At 41.8% G+C, this 17,230-nt stretch overlaps 1 protein-coding gene across 1 annotated transcript; it reads left to right on the forward strand.

The window, feature by feature from the left end:
• The first annotated feature begins 200 nt into the window (after window positions 1-200).
• Window positions 201-15,404, forward strand: KLHL23 (kelch like family member 23). The gene is made up of 4 exons (XM_021668998.2): window positions 201-248; window positions 1,126-2,340; window positions 7,066-7,218; window positions 15,084-15,404. Exons 2-4 carry the CDS (start codon window positions 1,128-1,130, stop codon window positions 15,392-15,394), a joined length of 1,677 nt encoding a protein of 558 aa, XP_021524673.1. The 5' UTR covers window positions 201-248; window positions 1,126-1,127; the 3' UTR covers window positions 15,395-15,404.
• Window positions 15,405-17,230: the final 1,826 nt, after the last annotated feature.

The raw sequence follows: 17,230 nt of genomic DNA on the forward strand, positions 1-17,230 counted from the left end.
CGCCGCGCGGCCCGGCGACGGGGGAGTTCCCACGAGTGGCCTCGCGCCCAGACTGCGCGGGGGGCTGTTCGGGTGGAGGCGGGGGAGTAGCCGGGACGCCAAAATAGGAGCTGCTTGTGGGCTGGAGCCGCACTAGCTGGCGGCCTCGGCGCGCCTCTTCCAAAGATGGTCAGAGGGGCCAGAGGCGCCCCCGCTCCCGCTCGCTGCTAGCCCGCTAGCCAGCGCCGCGTCCCGAGCCCCGGCGGGAGGTAGGTGCGGTGCAGACCTGCGGCCCGAGGTTGGCCTGCGGGGAGCCAGTGGGGCCGGGCGTGAGGAGCGAGGCCGTGCGGGAGAGGAGCGCAGACAATGGCTGCGCGGGCTCCGGGCCGGGCCGGGCCGAACGCGTTGCGCGGGGGCTGCCTGCGGCGTCCTTCCCACACCTGCGCTGAGCGCCCGGCAGAGGGACTCGGGCACCGGGCCCGCCGGCGGCACGCGGCGCCCTCGAGTCCCAGCTCCGCGCCTACCCGGGCGGGAACGAGGGCCGGGGCCCAGGCGCGGGACGCGCGGAAACCTCTGCGCGGGCGCGGGGGAGGGGGCGCGGGCTGCAGGGGCTGCGCCCGGAAGCCTTCCTTTCTCTCCTTCCTTAAGCGAAAGGGCAAAGGATTTTCCTTTGCCGAGATCTCTTTTTGTCCGCTTATATTTCCATCATCATCCCTTTTTGGCATTTCGATGTGATTTGAAAGGGAGACGGAGGTCGGGTAAAAGGCTGAATTGGGGCCGAGCCGAGACAGCTGAGGTCCGGCCTCGAGTGGGGTGACTCTCGGACACTTGCCTTGCCTAGTGTGGGATCTCATCTCCGACCACCAGGCCAGGGTAGACTGCGGTGAATGGAATAGCAAATCAGTACTCTCAAAAAGACTACTGAAAAATTGGGGGGGCCTCATTTTGAGCTCTCAGCTACCCTGAATTTAAATTGACAGCCATATAAATGATCAAACAGTCCATCCACATTTTGCATTTATCATTTAGAATGCTGAACTTAGTCCAGTTTTGGAGTATATCCGATGCTAGTCAGTTATTTAGCATTGATTATTTGAGATAATGGGCAAAATTGAAAACACATTTGTTATTTCATATTTATTGCAGCCATGGCTCTAAAAGGACAAGAAGATTATATTTATCTTTTCAAGGATTCAACACATCCAGTGGATTTTCTGGATGCATTCAGAACATTTTACTTGGATGGATTATTTACTGATATTACCCTTCAGTGTCCTTCAGGCATAATCTTCCATTGTCACCGAGCTGTTTTAGCTGCTTGCAGCAATTATTTTAAGGCAATGTTCACAGCTGACATGAAAGAAAAATTTAAAAATAAAATAAAACTCTCTGGCATCCACCATGATGTTCTGGAAGGCCTTGTAAATTATGCATACACTTCCCAAATTGAAATAACTAAAAGAAATGTTCAAAGCCTGCTTGAGGCAGCAGATCTGCTACAGTTCCTTTCAGTAAAGAAGGCTTGTGAGCGGTTTTTGGTAAGGCACTTGGATATTGATAATTGTATTGGAATGCACTCCTTTGCAGAATTTCATGTGTGTCCAGAACTAGAGAAGGAATCTCGAAGAATTCTATGTTCAAAGTTTAAGGAAGTGTGGCAACAAGAAGAATTTCTGGAAATCAGCCTTGAAAAGTTTCTCTTTATCTTGTCCAGAAAGAATCTCAGTGTTTGGAAAGAAGAAGCTATCATAGAGCCAGTTATTAAGTGGACTGCTCATGATGTAGAAAATCGAATTGAATGCCTATATAATCTATTGAGCTATATCAACATTGATATAGATCCGGTGTACTTAAAAACAGCCTTAGGCCTTCAAAGAAGCTGCCTGCTAACCGAAAATAAGATCCGATCTCTAATATGCAATGCCTTGAATCCCATGCATAAAGAGATTTCCCAGAGGTCCACAGCCACAATGTATATAATTGGAGGCTATTACTGGCATCCTTTATCAGAGGTTCACATATGGGATCCTTTGACAAATGTTTGGATTCAGGGAGCAGAAATACCAGATTATACCAGGGAGAGCTACGGGGTTACATGTTTAGGACCCAACATTTATGTAACTGGGGGCTACAGGACGGATAACATAGAAGCTCTTGACACAGTGTGGATATATAACAGTGAAAGTGACGAATGGACAGAAGGTTTACCAATGCTCAATGCCAGGTATTACCACTGTGCAGTCACCTTGGGTGGCTGTGTCTATGCTTTAGGTGGTTACAGAAAAGGGGCTCCAGCAGAAGAGGCTGAGTTCTATGATCCATTAAAAGAGAAATGGATTCCTATTGCAAATATGATTAAAGGTAAGTGGAGATTATGTTTATTTTGTGTTTTTTAGCTGTCTGGGGCCAGGCCAGCGGTCTCACTTCTCTTGAATTTATCACTTTTGAATGCTATCTAGGAACTATAGTGGATTATACAAATAATGCTGCACAGAATGTTCCAGATAAAAACAGTATAGCATAGTTCCCAACTTGTTTGAGAGTTACGAGAATTTATATTCACGTCAAGGGCTAGATGAAGAGACAAATCTGGACAGTTTTCATTTCTTCGTGTTCTTAAAATTGAAATATTTTAATTTCTGCTTTTAACTATTCAACTTTTTTCCTCTCAAAATATGCGATCAGCTCTTGTCCTTCATTAAAACCTTGGAAGGTTTGATCCCTACAGGATGTAACAAAGTACATTGTTCCAGGACTAGAGACAACCTCTGCTTTTGCAATTCAGTCCTCTCTGAGAGGGGCAGACACCATACCCTCCCTCATGTGGCCCACGGAACCTGGCACACCTCTGGGTCTCAGTATCCGTCTGATATTTTCTGTATTTTCTGATGTGTTTGGCAATTTGTTTGTTAGCCTTGCTCTCCTCTCCCAGTGGAAGAAAAGTTGAACCAGAATCTTACTTCATTATATTTATTCATTGGTGCTGAGGAGTTGTACAACAACAACTGGTAGGTTGTTACCAAATTTGTATCATTTTGTCCCGAATGTTTCTTCCCAGGCTTTTCTGTTTCTTTTTTAATGTTAGTGAGAGTGTGGGAATTTGACCTGGTCTGGAAATTTGACCTGGTATGATCTTTGGATGACAGGCCGGAAGCTGAGAGGCAGAACAATCTTGAGACGCTGTCTCTGAAGCTAAACCGCCTGCATCCAGATCCCTGCTTTCCTCTACTTGCTGATGAGCTCTGGCAAATTGTTTAATCACTCTGTGCCCCCATTTTGTCATCTGTACAATGGGGATGACAATACCTAGTCTTGGATCATGGAGAAGATTAAATAAATCTATGCTCATGAAGTGCCTAGAACAGTGTCTGACAGAGAGTAAGCATGCTGTAAATGTTAGGTATGATTGTCCTGAACGTCAGTATTTGAGGACACGTCAGCTCTGATAGAGCAGAAATTAATTTCATGTTAAGTTGTGACCACTCTCACGCCAGGGTGGGAGAAGGTAGCAGAAAGCCTGGTGCTGTTGCTGCACTGGTTTTTGGCTTTGCCTGAGACTTACCACTACTTGCTGATTCCAGGAGGGCTCTGAATGTCCTGACCCCTCTCCTGCAAGAGAAACAAGGAAAGTCTGCATATTTTAGCAGCTATTATAAACTAGCATACATTTCTGATTCTGTTTTTTAAGGATAATGTAACAGTTTCAGTGGTTTTGTGGTTCAGAATATATTTCCTCTTTTTTTTTTTGAGATGGAGTCTCACTCTGTTACCCAGGTTGGAGTGCAGTGGTTTGATCTCAGCTCACTGCAACCTCCACCTCCAAAGTTCAAGCAATTCTCCTGTCTCAGCCTCCTTAGTAGCTGGGATTACAGACATGTGCCATCACACCTAGCTAATTTTTATATTTTTACTAGAGACAGGGTTTCACCATGTTGGCCAGGCTGGTCTTGAACTCCTGACCTCAAGTGATCTGCCCACCGTGGCCTCCCAAAGTGCTGGGATTATAAGCCTGGGTTCGGAGTATATTTCTTTGAGAATGAAAGCTTGTTACTTCACTGAAATTTTTAAAATTTGTATTTAGAACAATGCTTGCTGAAAAAAAATATGCTGCGATGGTGTATCTACTGTGAAACAAAAGCCATATGTGTGCTTGCCTTAACCTTGAGTAGAGTAGGAGACCTTCATACCTCAGAGTCCTCCCTCACCTGCTAACTGCGTCTGAAATTCCAGTTTTATACTTTTAACTCAAAGCTTTGATTCTTGTTTATGTCTTTGATTCTTGTTATGTCATCCCAGGGAGAGGTAACGCTTTACCAGTTCTCTGCAGTTTTGACTAATACTTGTTTTGGTGGGTGGACTCATACAGAAAATTTTTTAAACAACTTTTAAAATTTAATTTTTAATTTTTTAAAATAGAAATAGGGTCTCACTATGTTGCCCAGGCTGGTCTTGAACCCCTGGCCTCAAGTGATTCTCCCACCTTGGCCTCCCAAAGTGCTGGGATTACAGGCATTAGCCACCGCACCCCGCCATACTGAGCTTTTATAGTTTCCCATTTTGGGGTAGAAAGGATGACATTTTTTTCTATTCGTTTTATTTTGTAGTCTTTTTTTTTTTTTTTTAAGTATCTCTGTTTATTGATGTTCATAAGGTAAGATGTTTTGCACTAGTTGGACCAGAATGAATATGACTGTTTTGTAGTCTTGAAGTGAATTAGCAGCTTTCTCTGGTAATGAACTTAATTCGGGTACAGTCAGATTTAAAATTTATTTCCTTTTTTGGTCCTAGACCCAAATTAAGTTTATTAATATGCAAAGAAGAAATAAACACTTGACTGTTTAGGAACTCCTAAATCTTTATTTTTTTTCCGTCATAACTGCCCTTCTTATAAACCCACTTTTATTTTGGAATAGAAAGGAACGAGAAGATTGAACTTTATCCTGCAAAATGGTGCTAAGTAAAAGTTGGTGGAAAGACAAAACCAGCATTTTCAACTAAAATGAGCCTCATCATCTTTCTTCCTTTTTCCATCTTCCCTCTGAACCCGTTTCCTGGTCATCCTCCTCCTTACTTTTTTGGCATCATTGATTCCAATTTTCCCCGCTCAGGACCTCAAAATCACTCTGGTTTGCGTTTGCCTCAGTCCGTCATCAAGGCCGCTGTGTTTTACCTGTGTCTCTTTGCTCTATGTTCTTCCATCCATACCCAAAGCCCCTTCAAAATCAGGCCCTCGGGATTGCTCACCCCAGCCAGTACCTAGATCTTTCTGGTACCTGTCTTCCTCCTTTTGTTAGTTGCTCTCTTCCTCTGTTTAAAAACCTAAAAAATCTGGCAGAATTAAATCCAGATTCTTTGTTGGGCATCAGATTATCTTTGCCATATGGCTTCCACTTACCATGCCAGCCTTAAAATTCCATGCAACGACCCCCAGTGTGCCACCTGCCCTGGTCAAACTGGGCTACTTGACATTGTCCAGTAAGCCTTTGCAGTGGCTTTTCCCTCTGTCTAGAATGGCCTCCTCTCACCTGTACCTGCCAACTTCCTACCATCACCCAGGTCAAATTCCACCACCACCTGCTGTGATTTCCCTTGTCAAATGCAGTGCCTCCTTGCCCTGACCATCCCCAGCAGTTCATCTGTCCCCTTTTAATGGTGTTTTTTCCATTTTATACCTAATGTTCTAATTACAGCCATGTGTCACTTGACAGTGACAGTGGGGATATGTTCTGAGAAATGTGTGGTTAGGCAGTTTTCGTTATGTGAACATCATACTTACACAACAGGCTATACCATCCTAATGGTACATCCTAATACACATCTAGGCTGTATGGTATAGCCTGTAATCTTAGGCTACAAACCTGTACAGCGTGTAACTATACTGAATGCTCTAAACAGTAGAACACAATGGTAAGTCTTTGTGTATCTAAATATAGAAAAGGTAAGGTAAAAATACAGTATAAAAGATAAAAATGGTAGATCTATTTAGGGCACTTACCATGAATAGAGTTTGCAGAACTGGAAGTTGTTCTGGTTGATTGAGTCAGTGAGTGAGTGTGAGGGAATTTGAAGGCCTAGGACATAACTGTACACTACTGTAGACTTTACTTTTTATTTTTATTTTTTGAAACAGGGTCTTGCTCGACACCCAGGCTGGACTGCAGTGATATAAACAGCTCACTGAAGCCTTGACCTCCTGGGATCAAGTGATCCTCTTGCCTCAGCCTCCCAAGTAGCTGGGACTACAGGCACATGCCATTACACGTGGCTAATTTTTTATTTTTTGTAGAGATAGGGTCTCACTTCGTTGTCCAGACTGGTCTCAAACTTCGCCTGGGTTCAAGTGATCTTCCCGCCTCAGCCTCCCAAACTGCTGGAATTACAGGCATTACTGTAGACTTTGTATAGCTGTATGAAAATATTTTCTGTTTATCCTTATTCTGTAAGCTTTTTTATATTATAATACAATATATAATAATATATAATATGTATATTATATATATAACATTTATTTTTTTACTTGTTAAACTTTTTTTGTTAAAAAATAAGACACACAAACCATTAGCTGGGGCCTATTCAGGGTCAGGATCATCAATGTCAGAATCATGAATATCACTGTCTTCCACATCCGCATCTTGTCCCACTTGTAGGCTCTCAGGGGTAATAACAGGCATAGAGCTATCCTCTCCTGTGATCATAATGCCTTCTTCTGGAATACCTCTTGAAGGACCTGCCAGAGTTGTAGATTTATTTAAACTAGTATCACCAGAAACACATGAGAAGGCTTTATGCCATGTCTTTAAAACAGCTACAACAATATCACTAGGTGATAGGAAATTTTCTGCTCTGTTATAATTTTATGGAGGTCATTATGTGGTGTATGGCTGTATTTTGTGTACACATCTCACCCTCTCTTAAAAGAGCACAAGGAGCCTTCCTTTTTTATTTTTTTGTCCCTTATGGCACTTAAAACAGTACCTTGCATTTTACCATCAATAATAACAAAAACAATAAATTTAGCTCAGTGTTCACTGCAAAAAAGAACAAAAAAAAGATCAATCTAAAGATGTGATTTTAATTAATACACAGGTGTGGGAAATGCTACTGCCTGTGTCTTACATGATGTTATCTACGTCATTGGTGGCCACTGTGGCTACAGAGGAAGCTGTACGTATGACAAGGTTCAGAGCTACAATTCCGATATCAACGAATGGAGCCTCATCACCTCCAGTCCACATCCAGGTAACAAAAATACTATCTCAAATAGTATATGTTGTGATACAGTTTATCAGCATAAGGGATGGCTAAAAATGGGCTGGAAATAGAAGATGCTGATTTTATTGTAGATTACACATGGGCATAATTAAAAGGCTCAAAATATTCATATATATCCATCCAACAATAATCACGATGAGATTCTGATCGGGTGGTATCTACAAATATTTTCCCTGATGTCTTTATACAATGCACATTATAAGTCCATGTGGTCAAAAATGTTAGCTTCTTTAAAATTGTTTTCACGTAGTTCTTTTTTGTGTTTTCCTTTATGTGCCATCTTTCATTTACGACATGAATTATGTGAAACATAATGTTCATAAGTAGTTGAAAAGCACCATCTGTCTATCAAATAGAAAGGGTACCCAGTGATTGAAATTCAGCTAGAGAGGTTGTTTTCTGTTTTGGAAGCGTGTTCTTTCCAGGTTTCACTTGCTATTAAGCACTCACTTCTACAGTGTGCAGAGCCATATGTTGGCCTTAGCTTAACAGTCATACAGGGAACATGCTGTCTGGCCATGAGGAATGGCCTGCCTCTTGGATGCCTTCTGTTCTTTGACTTGTCTCTTTGTGAAGAGCTCAGAGGGAAGCATAGGTTTTAGGCTGTTTCAGTTATGCCGTAGGTTTAAGTTGTTTTCATTAGGAAAGAGTTATATCATCATACTACCATGTTACCTTGAATCATTTTCCATAGCGCATCAGGCTTCCATGTGGGTCACTGGAGAGGGTAGTTGAAATTCACAAGCTGGAATCATCTGAGAGGACTAGTAATACTTCTATAGATCAGGCACTGAAGTGCTTCATATGTATATTACCTCAGATTCTCACTACAAGTCTGTGAGCAGGTATTGTCTGTCACTGTTTTATGTATTTGGGAATGGAGGCTTAGAAACAATAAGTAACTTTTTCAGGGTCACAGTTTCACAGTTTGAAAGTGGTAGACCAGGATTCAGAATCTGGCAGTCTGATTCCGTAACTTGTGCTATAGCCACTAAACAATCTGCCTCTCCTTAAGGGAGCAGACTCCTGCTTTCAACCAAGACAGCTACTTCCAGCCCATATATCATCTATCCCATATGGTGGTTCAGCTGAAGCACACCTAAATCTGGTGCTGAATCTCCATATGCCCAGGCTTTGCGTGAGAAGAAACTTCAGCCACAGGCTTCCCTGGCTCCAGAGACATCATGGAATGGGTAAACCTCTGCCTCCTAGTAGCTCAAATGTGCCATCCCAGACTCCCCACCACTTTCTGCTGTGATCAATGACATTATAATGGAAGGGAATAATAACAGCTCATAGTGAGTAATAGCATTTATTCAGTCAGTGTGTGCCAGGCACAAACTATTCCAGTAATTGTACATGTATAATCTGTTTAAACCTCACAATAATTCCATGAGCTAGGTACTGTTTTTATCACATTTTATGGGACACTGAAGTACAAAGAGATTAAATAACTTGCCCAGGCTACTTTGAGGTTCAAACCTAGACAGCCTGGCTTGAACTTCACTATTATCTCACTTGAACCTCATGTTAACCTTGGGAGTTAGATGTTACTCTGCCTATTGTGGACAGACTTACCTTTACAAAGAAAATCCAATGCATGAAAAGTCAGAAGTCACAAATTAGAGGGCATTTATTTATGTTGTAAATTTAATGTATGTGTCATTAAGAGGTTCCCTCAAAAAGTTTTGCATAACATACTTAAATTTCATATAGCTTGTTAACTACATGAAAGAGTCTGAAAGACAGTGTGACTTTAGAATTAATCCAAAGTATTAATAAGCCATGGCAAATTGAAAATCCGAAGTCAATGTTAAATTACAGTATAAATCAATGGTAACATAATATACATCCATTTGTAAAGTTTTGGTTTACATTGAACTTTTTCCTGATGAAACATAAAAAAACAGATTTTAAATCAGCACCTTGCATCATAATGTTTTGTTTAGCTTTCACAATGCTTAAGATATTTTTGAACTGGCTTGTTACCAATATTTAAAATTTAGGAAATTTCAAATAAGAATCATGATTTCTGTCCTTTAGAAGAGATGGGAAGACCTGGCACCCTTGGATGTATTCCTTCTAGGCAGTAGTTACGGGAGCTGGGGGACAGCTGTTCCCCTAAATGAGGCTTGTGTGCTCCGTTTCATCACAGTCCTTCCTATTCTCCTCACGTCACTGACCAAGGGGGCCTGTGCTGTTGTTTTTCTTGCTCCTGGCCAGCTTCGCTCAGCTAGTCTGTTAAATCCTTAACCCCTGAAGGCTGTGCATCTGCCTCCACTGAATTATAGCAAGGTTTGTTTCTTACGGACTTTAGCAGCACCTCCTGAGGAATATAAAATGTCATCCTTGAGTCAACCTCATGGAGATACATAGCTTACACTGAGAAGACATGACTACTATTATTTTTTAAAGATAATATAAATATTATCTTTTAACCCCTTTAATGGGGTAGTTTGTATAACTGGAAAACATGGGACTATAGTTACATTGAATTCAAGGCGACATTTATTGTGACCCTACATTGGAAAAGGTAAGATTCTGTTACTTTTGTAAGATGATTAAGTGCTAGTCTTTACTGCCATAGGAGCTCAGAATCCAGGAGGAAATATACATACATAATGGAAATATAGGACAATCTCTGCTAAGTTCTGTAAAAACAAAAGTGCTATTGAAATTGAGAATAAAGAGAGTGTAAGTCTAATTGAGGGCAAGAGTGTAAGTCCAATTCATCTTAGAATGCTTCCAACAGTAAGTGGTTATGATCTGGGCCTTAAAGAATGGCTCCAAATTAGGAAGGTAGTTTTTGAGGAAGGGTTTTTCTGGCAAGAAGTCAGTCCAATGGGGGAAGGTGGAAAGGAAAGTTTCAGGTGTATTCCATTACCTGCGAGTAGACTGAATGAATGGAATGTAAGAGGGTAGAATGGGAGATCGGATGGGAGAGCTCAGTTGGAGAGCTTTGAATGGCAGTCTGGATGCAGAATCATCAATGGTTTTTGAGCAAAAGAATGATGTGTGATCAGCTGTAGTTTGTGTTGTTGTTGTTGTTGTTGTTGTTTTTTGAGACGGAGTTTCACTCTTGTTACCCAGGCTGGAGTGCAATGGCGCAGTCTCGGCTCACCACAACCTCTGCCTCCTGGGTTCAGGCAATTCTCCTGCCTCAGCCTCCTGAATAGCTGGGATTACAGGCACGCGCCACCATGCCCAGCTAATTTTTTGTGTTTTTAGTAGAGACGTGGTTTCACCATGTTGACCAGGATGGTCTCGATCTCTTGACCTCGTGATCCACTCGCCTCGGCCTCCCAAAGTGCTGGGATTACAGGCGTGGGCCACCGTGCCCGGCCTGTTTTTTTTTTTTTTTTGAGACAGTCTCACTCTGTTTCCCAGGCTGGAGTGCAGTGGTGCAATCTTGACTCACTGCAACCTCCACCTCCTGGGTTCGGTGATTCTTGTGTCTCAGCCTCCCAAGTAGCTGACCTTACAAGTATGTGCCTCCATGCCTGGCTAATTTTTGTATTTCTGGTAGAGGCAGGGTTTCACCATGTTGGCCAGGCTGGTCTTGAATTTCTGGCCTAAAGTCATCCACCCACCTTGGCCTCCCAAAGTGTTGGGATTACAGGCATGAGCCACCACGCCTGGCCCAACTCTAGTTTTAAGGAGCGAACTCATTTTAGGTAGACTGGGAGAAAAACAGCAAGGGGATATGCTAAGACTGTTGCGTTTAACCAAGGGAGAAATACTGAAAGCCTGAAGAAGTGGTATGAGTAGAAAAGAGGGGCCGATGTGAGGAATGTCATAGATTCAGCAGCAGCTGATTGCCTCCTTGGCTGACAGCATATAGGGGACGAGGGAGAGAAAGGAGTTGACAGTCATCTCAGGGACTCTGGTTCGTTTATATGGGAGAATGGGGAGTACTGAAGGAGGAGCTGACAGGGAGGTTAAGAGGGAAGATGATGAGCTCAGTTTTGTAGTTCAGAGTGAAGGACTCATTGGATAACCCAAAAGAGCTGTCCAGCAGGCAAAGGGAAATGTGGGTCTGCAGTGGAGGAGAAGGGAGGTTGCTGAATGTAGAGATCTGGGGATTGTTTGCTTAGGTGGTGGCTGTGGGTATGGGGATGAATAAGATGCCTTGGGATGGTGGGACCAGCAGTATAGCTACAGGCAGAATCCTAGGAAACGGGCAGAGTTGAGGGATAAGCTGAGGAAGAAGAGTGTGTGAAGGGCCGAGAAGAAGCAGTATGTGATAAAGAAGGACCTGTGGAGAGCTGTGTCAAGTAGGGAGAGAGCTCTCCTGGCTCTGCCATTTAAACTCTTGGGCCTTACTTTCCAGTAAAATCAGAAAGTTAGACTACGTAAACTTTACAAGCTCTTTAATGAGAAAACATCTTAGAAAAAAAGTTGAAATCAATTCAAATGGATATTGTGGTTTTTTCTGAATCCCTCTAGTTGTTTGTTCATATCATTCATGTAACACTGAACACAGACTGCCGTGTGTGGATGTTTAATACTTGTGTGTAAACTTTTGAGCTGTGACAGATGGCGTCACTCCCATCCTTGATTATTCATTTGTTCGCTCATTCATGTCTAACATATCTGCTGTGTGCATCCTACATGCTGCTGTATACACAGTGCTAGGAGCACAGTGAGCAAGGCACAGTCCCGGAGCCTCAGTGGCTTGGAGGGGTTAACCAACAAGAAAAGAAGCAGTTACAGCTCAGGAAGAAAAAGTTCCTATCAGCAATATCAGAACATGTGTTGTATTTGAGTAAAAGAGAAAAAATGATTAGGATTCACTATAGTTTAAATATTTTTACTGCTAGGAAGACTGAGATGGCTTTCTTAACATATGAATCAAAAATTCGGGTTTTTTGGTAAGTTTTTTGGTAAATTTTGAGTAATTTAAGAAAAGCCTAGTAAGTGATGGTGAATCACTTTTACCAACTGATAAAATTTTTGAACTATCGTTGATTTTCACAATAGCCATTAATGTAGTGATTCATATAATTGATATAAGCAATGTTTTCAAGTACTTGAAACAAGTGAATCCTATAAAAATTCAACATATAAATAAGTAGAAAGTAACAAATGAGTTTTTAAGAAGTAGGAGAATTACTTTCTTGGATGTCAGTAACTTGAGAAAAATATGTGGAAGCGAAGCAAAAATGCAGTCTTTTAAGACTTTCCTTAGCTGTCAAAACCCAGGGAGGGCTGGGCACGGTGGCTCATGCCTGTAATCTCAGTGGATTGCTTGAGCCCAGAAGTTCAAGACCGGCACCTGGGCAACATGGCAAAACCCTATCTCTACTAAAAATACAAAAATTAGCACCAAATGTTAAAACATGCACTCTGAATGAAGAAAATGAAAAAAAGAAAAATTAGCCAGGCATGGTGGCGTGTACCTGTAATCCCAGCTGCAGCACACATCTGTAATCCCAGCTACTTGGGTTGCTGAAGCATGAGAATCACTTGAACCCAGGAAGCAGAGGTTGCAGTGAACTGAGATCATGTCACTGCACTCCAGCTTGGGAGACAGAGCGAGACTCTGTCTCAAAAAAAACCCAGTAACAAAAGAACTGAGGGAGAAGAACTTTACTGATAGGAAGTTGTCTTCCACTTCTAAAGAGGAAAACAATTTTTTTTTTTTTTTTTAGAGACAGTGTCTCACTGTATTGCCCAGACTAGCCTTGGACTCCTGGGTTCAAGCAAACCTCCAGCCTCAGCCTCCCCAGTAGCTAGGATTACAGGTGTGTGTCACCACACTCATGTAGAAATCACATTTCTGATTGTATTATTCTTTCTAAAGAGGGGCTTGCTTATAAGCTTTCCTTCCACCTTATAATGTGAGGACACATTGGGACATGAGTGTACAAAGTACAATTCATTCATTCATTCAACAAGCATTTACTGAATTCTTGCGAGGTGCCAGACACTTGCCATTCTCCAATTAGGAATAGATTAGTGGGCAGGACACAGTTCCTGGCCTGCCAGGAGGGAGAGAGAGATGATAAACAAACATACCTGGCCAGGTGTGGTGGCTCATACCTGTAAGCCCAGCACTTTGAGAGGCTGAGGCAGGAGGATCTCTTTTTTTTTTTTTAGACAGAGTCTTGCTCAGTCACCCAGGCTGGAGTGCAATGACACGATCTTGGCTCACTGCAACCTCTACCTCCTGGGTTCAAGCAATTCTCCTGCCTCAGCCTCCTGACTAGCTGAGATTACAGGAGCCTGCCACCACACCTGGTTAATTTTTTGTGTTTTTAATAGAGATGGGGTTTCATCATGTTGGCCAGGCGAGGCAGGAGAATCTTTTGAGGCCAGGAGTTTGAGACTAGCCTGGGTAACAAAGGGAGGCCCTATCTCTACAAAAAATACAAAAATTAGCCAGTTGTGGTGATGTGTGCCTGTAGTGAACTGGGCATCTCAAGGTGCCCAGCTTCTTGAGAGGCTGAGATGGGAGGATTACTTGAGCCCAGGAGTTTGAGACTATATTGAGCTAAGATTGTGCTACTACACTCCAACCTGGGTGACAGCGCAAGACTTTGTCTCTAAAAAAAGAAAAGAAATGTTCCAGATAATGAGAAGTGCTATGGAGAGAATTAAAATAGCATGATGTGATACAGACGCCTGACTGGCCACTTCAGGCTGGGTAGTCAGGGAAGGCCCTTTGAAGACATGAGAGTAAGACAAATCCTGAATGACAGGAAGAACACAGCTGTGCAGAGACCTGGGGAGGGGAGAGACTTCAAGGCAGAAGGAACAGCTCAGCGATAACGAGCTAAATCTTTCTTTGCTTTAATTTGAATGCGCTGACTAATCCTCCTCTTCCTTCAGGGCTGCAGCTAGAGGTATTTAAGTGTAATTTTATGACTGATATTCCCAGAGAGTGAACTGACAGGTTAGGAGTGATGACAAATGCGAGGGCATGGAAGAAACAGGGCAGGCACCAGGATGAGGCAAAGTAGATGCTTCAGGCACAAAATGTAAGGCGACGCATGCAAGTGACTCACAGAGTTCTGCCTCCCTGCATTTTGCATCCTAAGCACCTTGCTAGCCTCACCCTTGTCATAGCCCTGGGAAGAAGGGAGAAGAAGTAGAGTTGTGAGATAATCCTGGTGCTTTGAAGATCCAGTAGGTTTGGGTGTAGAAGAGGATATAAAATGGAAAACACTAAAACAGCCTTGGAGGGGAACCTCTTATATACAGACTCCCAGCGCCAGGACCCAGATCCCACACAGCAGCCCTCTGCCTGGGGTGCCTTTCACAGCTTCAAAGGATGATAGACTGTCATGTCCCACAAGTCTGGGTGTGTTTCTTTAACTTCTTGCATTTATAACTGGACCAGCAGTGTGAGAAGCACACAAGGCCACCCTGTGTGGCACCTGTGGCAGCAGGCATGCCGGATTGCCTGCTACTGGCTAAGGAGACAGCTGCCAAGACCTGAAGGGACACCACCGCTTATCGAGTGTGTCTTTCTTCTATAAGGACTCCACTGCTACTGTCTTTTACAAATAGGTGTCAAGTAAAAGTTGTCTGTGTTGAGAAATTCTCAGAAAGGTAATCTGTGGGGTGAGTTCCTCCCTGGTCTCCTACAGAGCCAGCTAAAGACAAGCTGAAGGATAATGGCAGCATGGCAGGAAGAGGCCATTTGAATTGGGTGATGGGAATGATTTTCAGCCTCAGTGTTGCAGTATTGTGTGCCAGAATCAAATGTCACCACTCCCCTATTTTTTGTGTGCTAAATTGTAAAGGATTATTACATAACCACACTGTGGTATCTCTTTTGTTTGTTATCCTTTAAAATAATTACTCTTTTCTTTTTTTCTTTTTAAAAGAATATGGATTGTGCTCAGTTCCGTTTGAAAATAAGCTCTATCTAGTCGGTGGACAAACTACAATCACAGAATGTTATGATCCTGAACAAAATGAATGGAGAGAGATAGCTCCCATGATGGAAAGGAGGATGGAGTGTGGTGCTGTCATCATGAATGGATGTATTTATGTTACTGGAGGATACTCCTACTCAAAGGGGACATATCTTCAGAGCATTGAGAAATATGATCCAGATCTTAATAAGTGGGAAATAGTGGGTAATCTTCCCAGTGCCATGCGGTCTCATGGGTGCGTTTGTGTGTATAATGTCTGATTGAATCTTTAGAAATGACCAAGCAATCACTGTTTTGGAGTATAGTTAAAAAAGAATGCAGGATTTGAAGTTCCTTACCTGATATTGTGTCTGGCACATGATAAGGGATCAGTAAATTGTAATTCCTAACCCTACTCTACTCCGAAATGCAATGATTCATGGTCAAGAAAATCTTATGTATATACACAGTTGAATCAGTGGGATTCATACCTATAATCTCTGCTGTTCAAAGGTAATATGGAATATTTGACACTTGGTAAAAGGTGAACTACCTTTGCAGTGAATCTTTTCCTCTTGGTAGCATCAACACTGGGGATAGATCAGAATCATTCTGTGGAATGAAATGTCTCTCAAGAGCCTATGATATAGTAGATAGCATTATTAAGATGCCTGGCTGGGTATGGTGGCTCATTCCTGTAATCCCAGCACTTTGGGAGGCTGAGGCAGGAGGATCGTTTGAGCCCAGGAGTTGGAGACCAGGCTGGTGAGACCCTGTCTCAAAAAAAAAAAAAAAAAAAAATTCATTAGCTAACAGGGATTTGAAATTTAAAGAGGGAATCTTCTCTACCTCTACAAAATCAACACTTAACACTTTTTTCGCCTTTAGAATTATTTAGAATGAGGATTTACTTTGTCTAGTTTTTCCTTTATAGTATAATTTATTGTTATTATTGTCTATTTACTGCCTACCAGCGATATACAAAATACTGTGCAAAAGATTGTTACTGTTCAGAGAGTTTACAAATGAAATTTAAAAGAATGGCAAGTCTGAAAAATCGATGAGAAGATAGTCAAATATTTGTTTATGCTAAGAGCTGTTTTTAATTTTCAGCTTTGATGTAAATTACTAGTTTAGGTGTCTTTAGTTCAAGCATGTTAGGAAATCCTCTTTATTCTTAAATATAGATACACATCTGCACATATGATTGAATTTTAGAGCCAGAAAGCATGTAGAGCAGTTGTGATTAGTAGAAAATACATTGACAAGAAGATATTTGCATTTATTTCCCAGCGCTGCCACTAACTAGATTGTGTAACTTGAGTTTAAATCATTTAATGTCTCCTTGATGAGAGCTTCCTGAGCCATGCACACTGGCACTGCAGATCACAGATATGCCTAGATACGGATCCCCTTACCCCTTGCTACACCCAGAGGTGGCCTGAGTGGCTGGAGCCTCTGGGCCAGAACCACCTTTGTTCATTTTCCTCAGTGTGCCTACAGCATCACTTTCCATGTGTGCCATAACTTGGGAATGGTTGGGATGTGTTGCTTAACTCCTTTAAACCATTAGTTATCTGTGAGACCATCTATTCCATACTCTTCATTTTTTTAAAAAGAGACAATAATTATTTTTAACTTTACTGAAGTTTAAAACTACCTAGCACTTTTGATTTAAAAAAATTTAGAAGGAAATTTTTAATGCATTTATTTCAGATGGCATTTTAAATAGATACGACCCTTTGGAAACACAATATGGTACTACATAGCAAGGGCCGTACAAATGACCATATCCTTTGCCCCATAAATTCTACTTCTATACTTATTTTTATTTTTTTTTTACTTTTTTAAAAATTTAAAAACAAAAAAAATCCCACAGCGTTCTTCTTTATCTACTTCTATACTTTTAACCTTAAAAATAATTCAGAAAAAAAGATAAATGCATGAAGATGTTTATGTCTGCATTCTTTATAATAACAAAAATTGGGAAAAAAATCTCCATGTCAAAGAAGAAAGTGGGATAATAAAAATAGTGAAATATTATACTGCCATTAAAATAATTATTTGGAAGACTGTGGACATGTTTGTGATATGGTAAGTAAAATGATCACAGTAGA

This window comes from Aotus nancymaae, unplaced genomic scaffold (assembly GCF_030222135.1).
Source record: "Aotus nancymaae isolate 86718 unplaced genomic scaffold, 86718_ANA_hifiasm-v0.15.2.pri h1tg000008l, whole genome shotgun sequence".
Taxonomy (NCBI): Eukaryota; Metazoa; Chordata; class Mammalia; order Primates; family Aotidae; genus Aotus; species Aotus nancymaae.

Bases quoted from the DNA above. Each gene is read 5' to 3' on its own strand.
- KLHL23 (XM_021668998.2), top strand. From the start codon at position 1,128: ATGGCTCTAAAAGGACAAGAAGATTATATTTATCTTTTCAAGGATTCA. The intron at 2,341-7,065 runs GTAAGTGGAGAT...ATTAATACACAG, and splicing joins TATTGCAAATATGATTAAAG to GTGTGGGAAATGCTACTGCC. The intron at 7,219-15,083 runs GTAACAAAAATA...TCTTTTTAAAAG, and splicing joins CACCTCCAGTCCACATCCAG to AATATGGATTGTGCTCAGTT.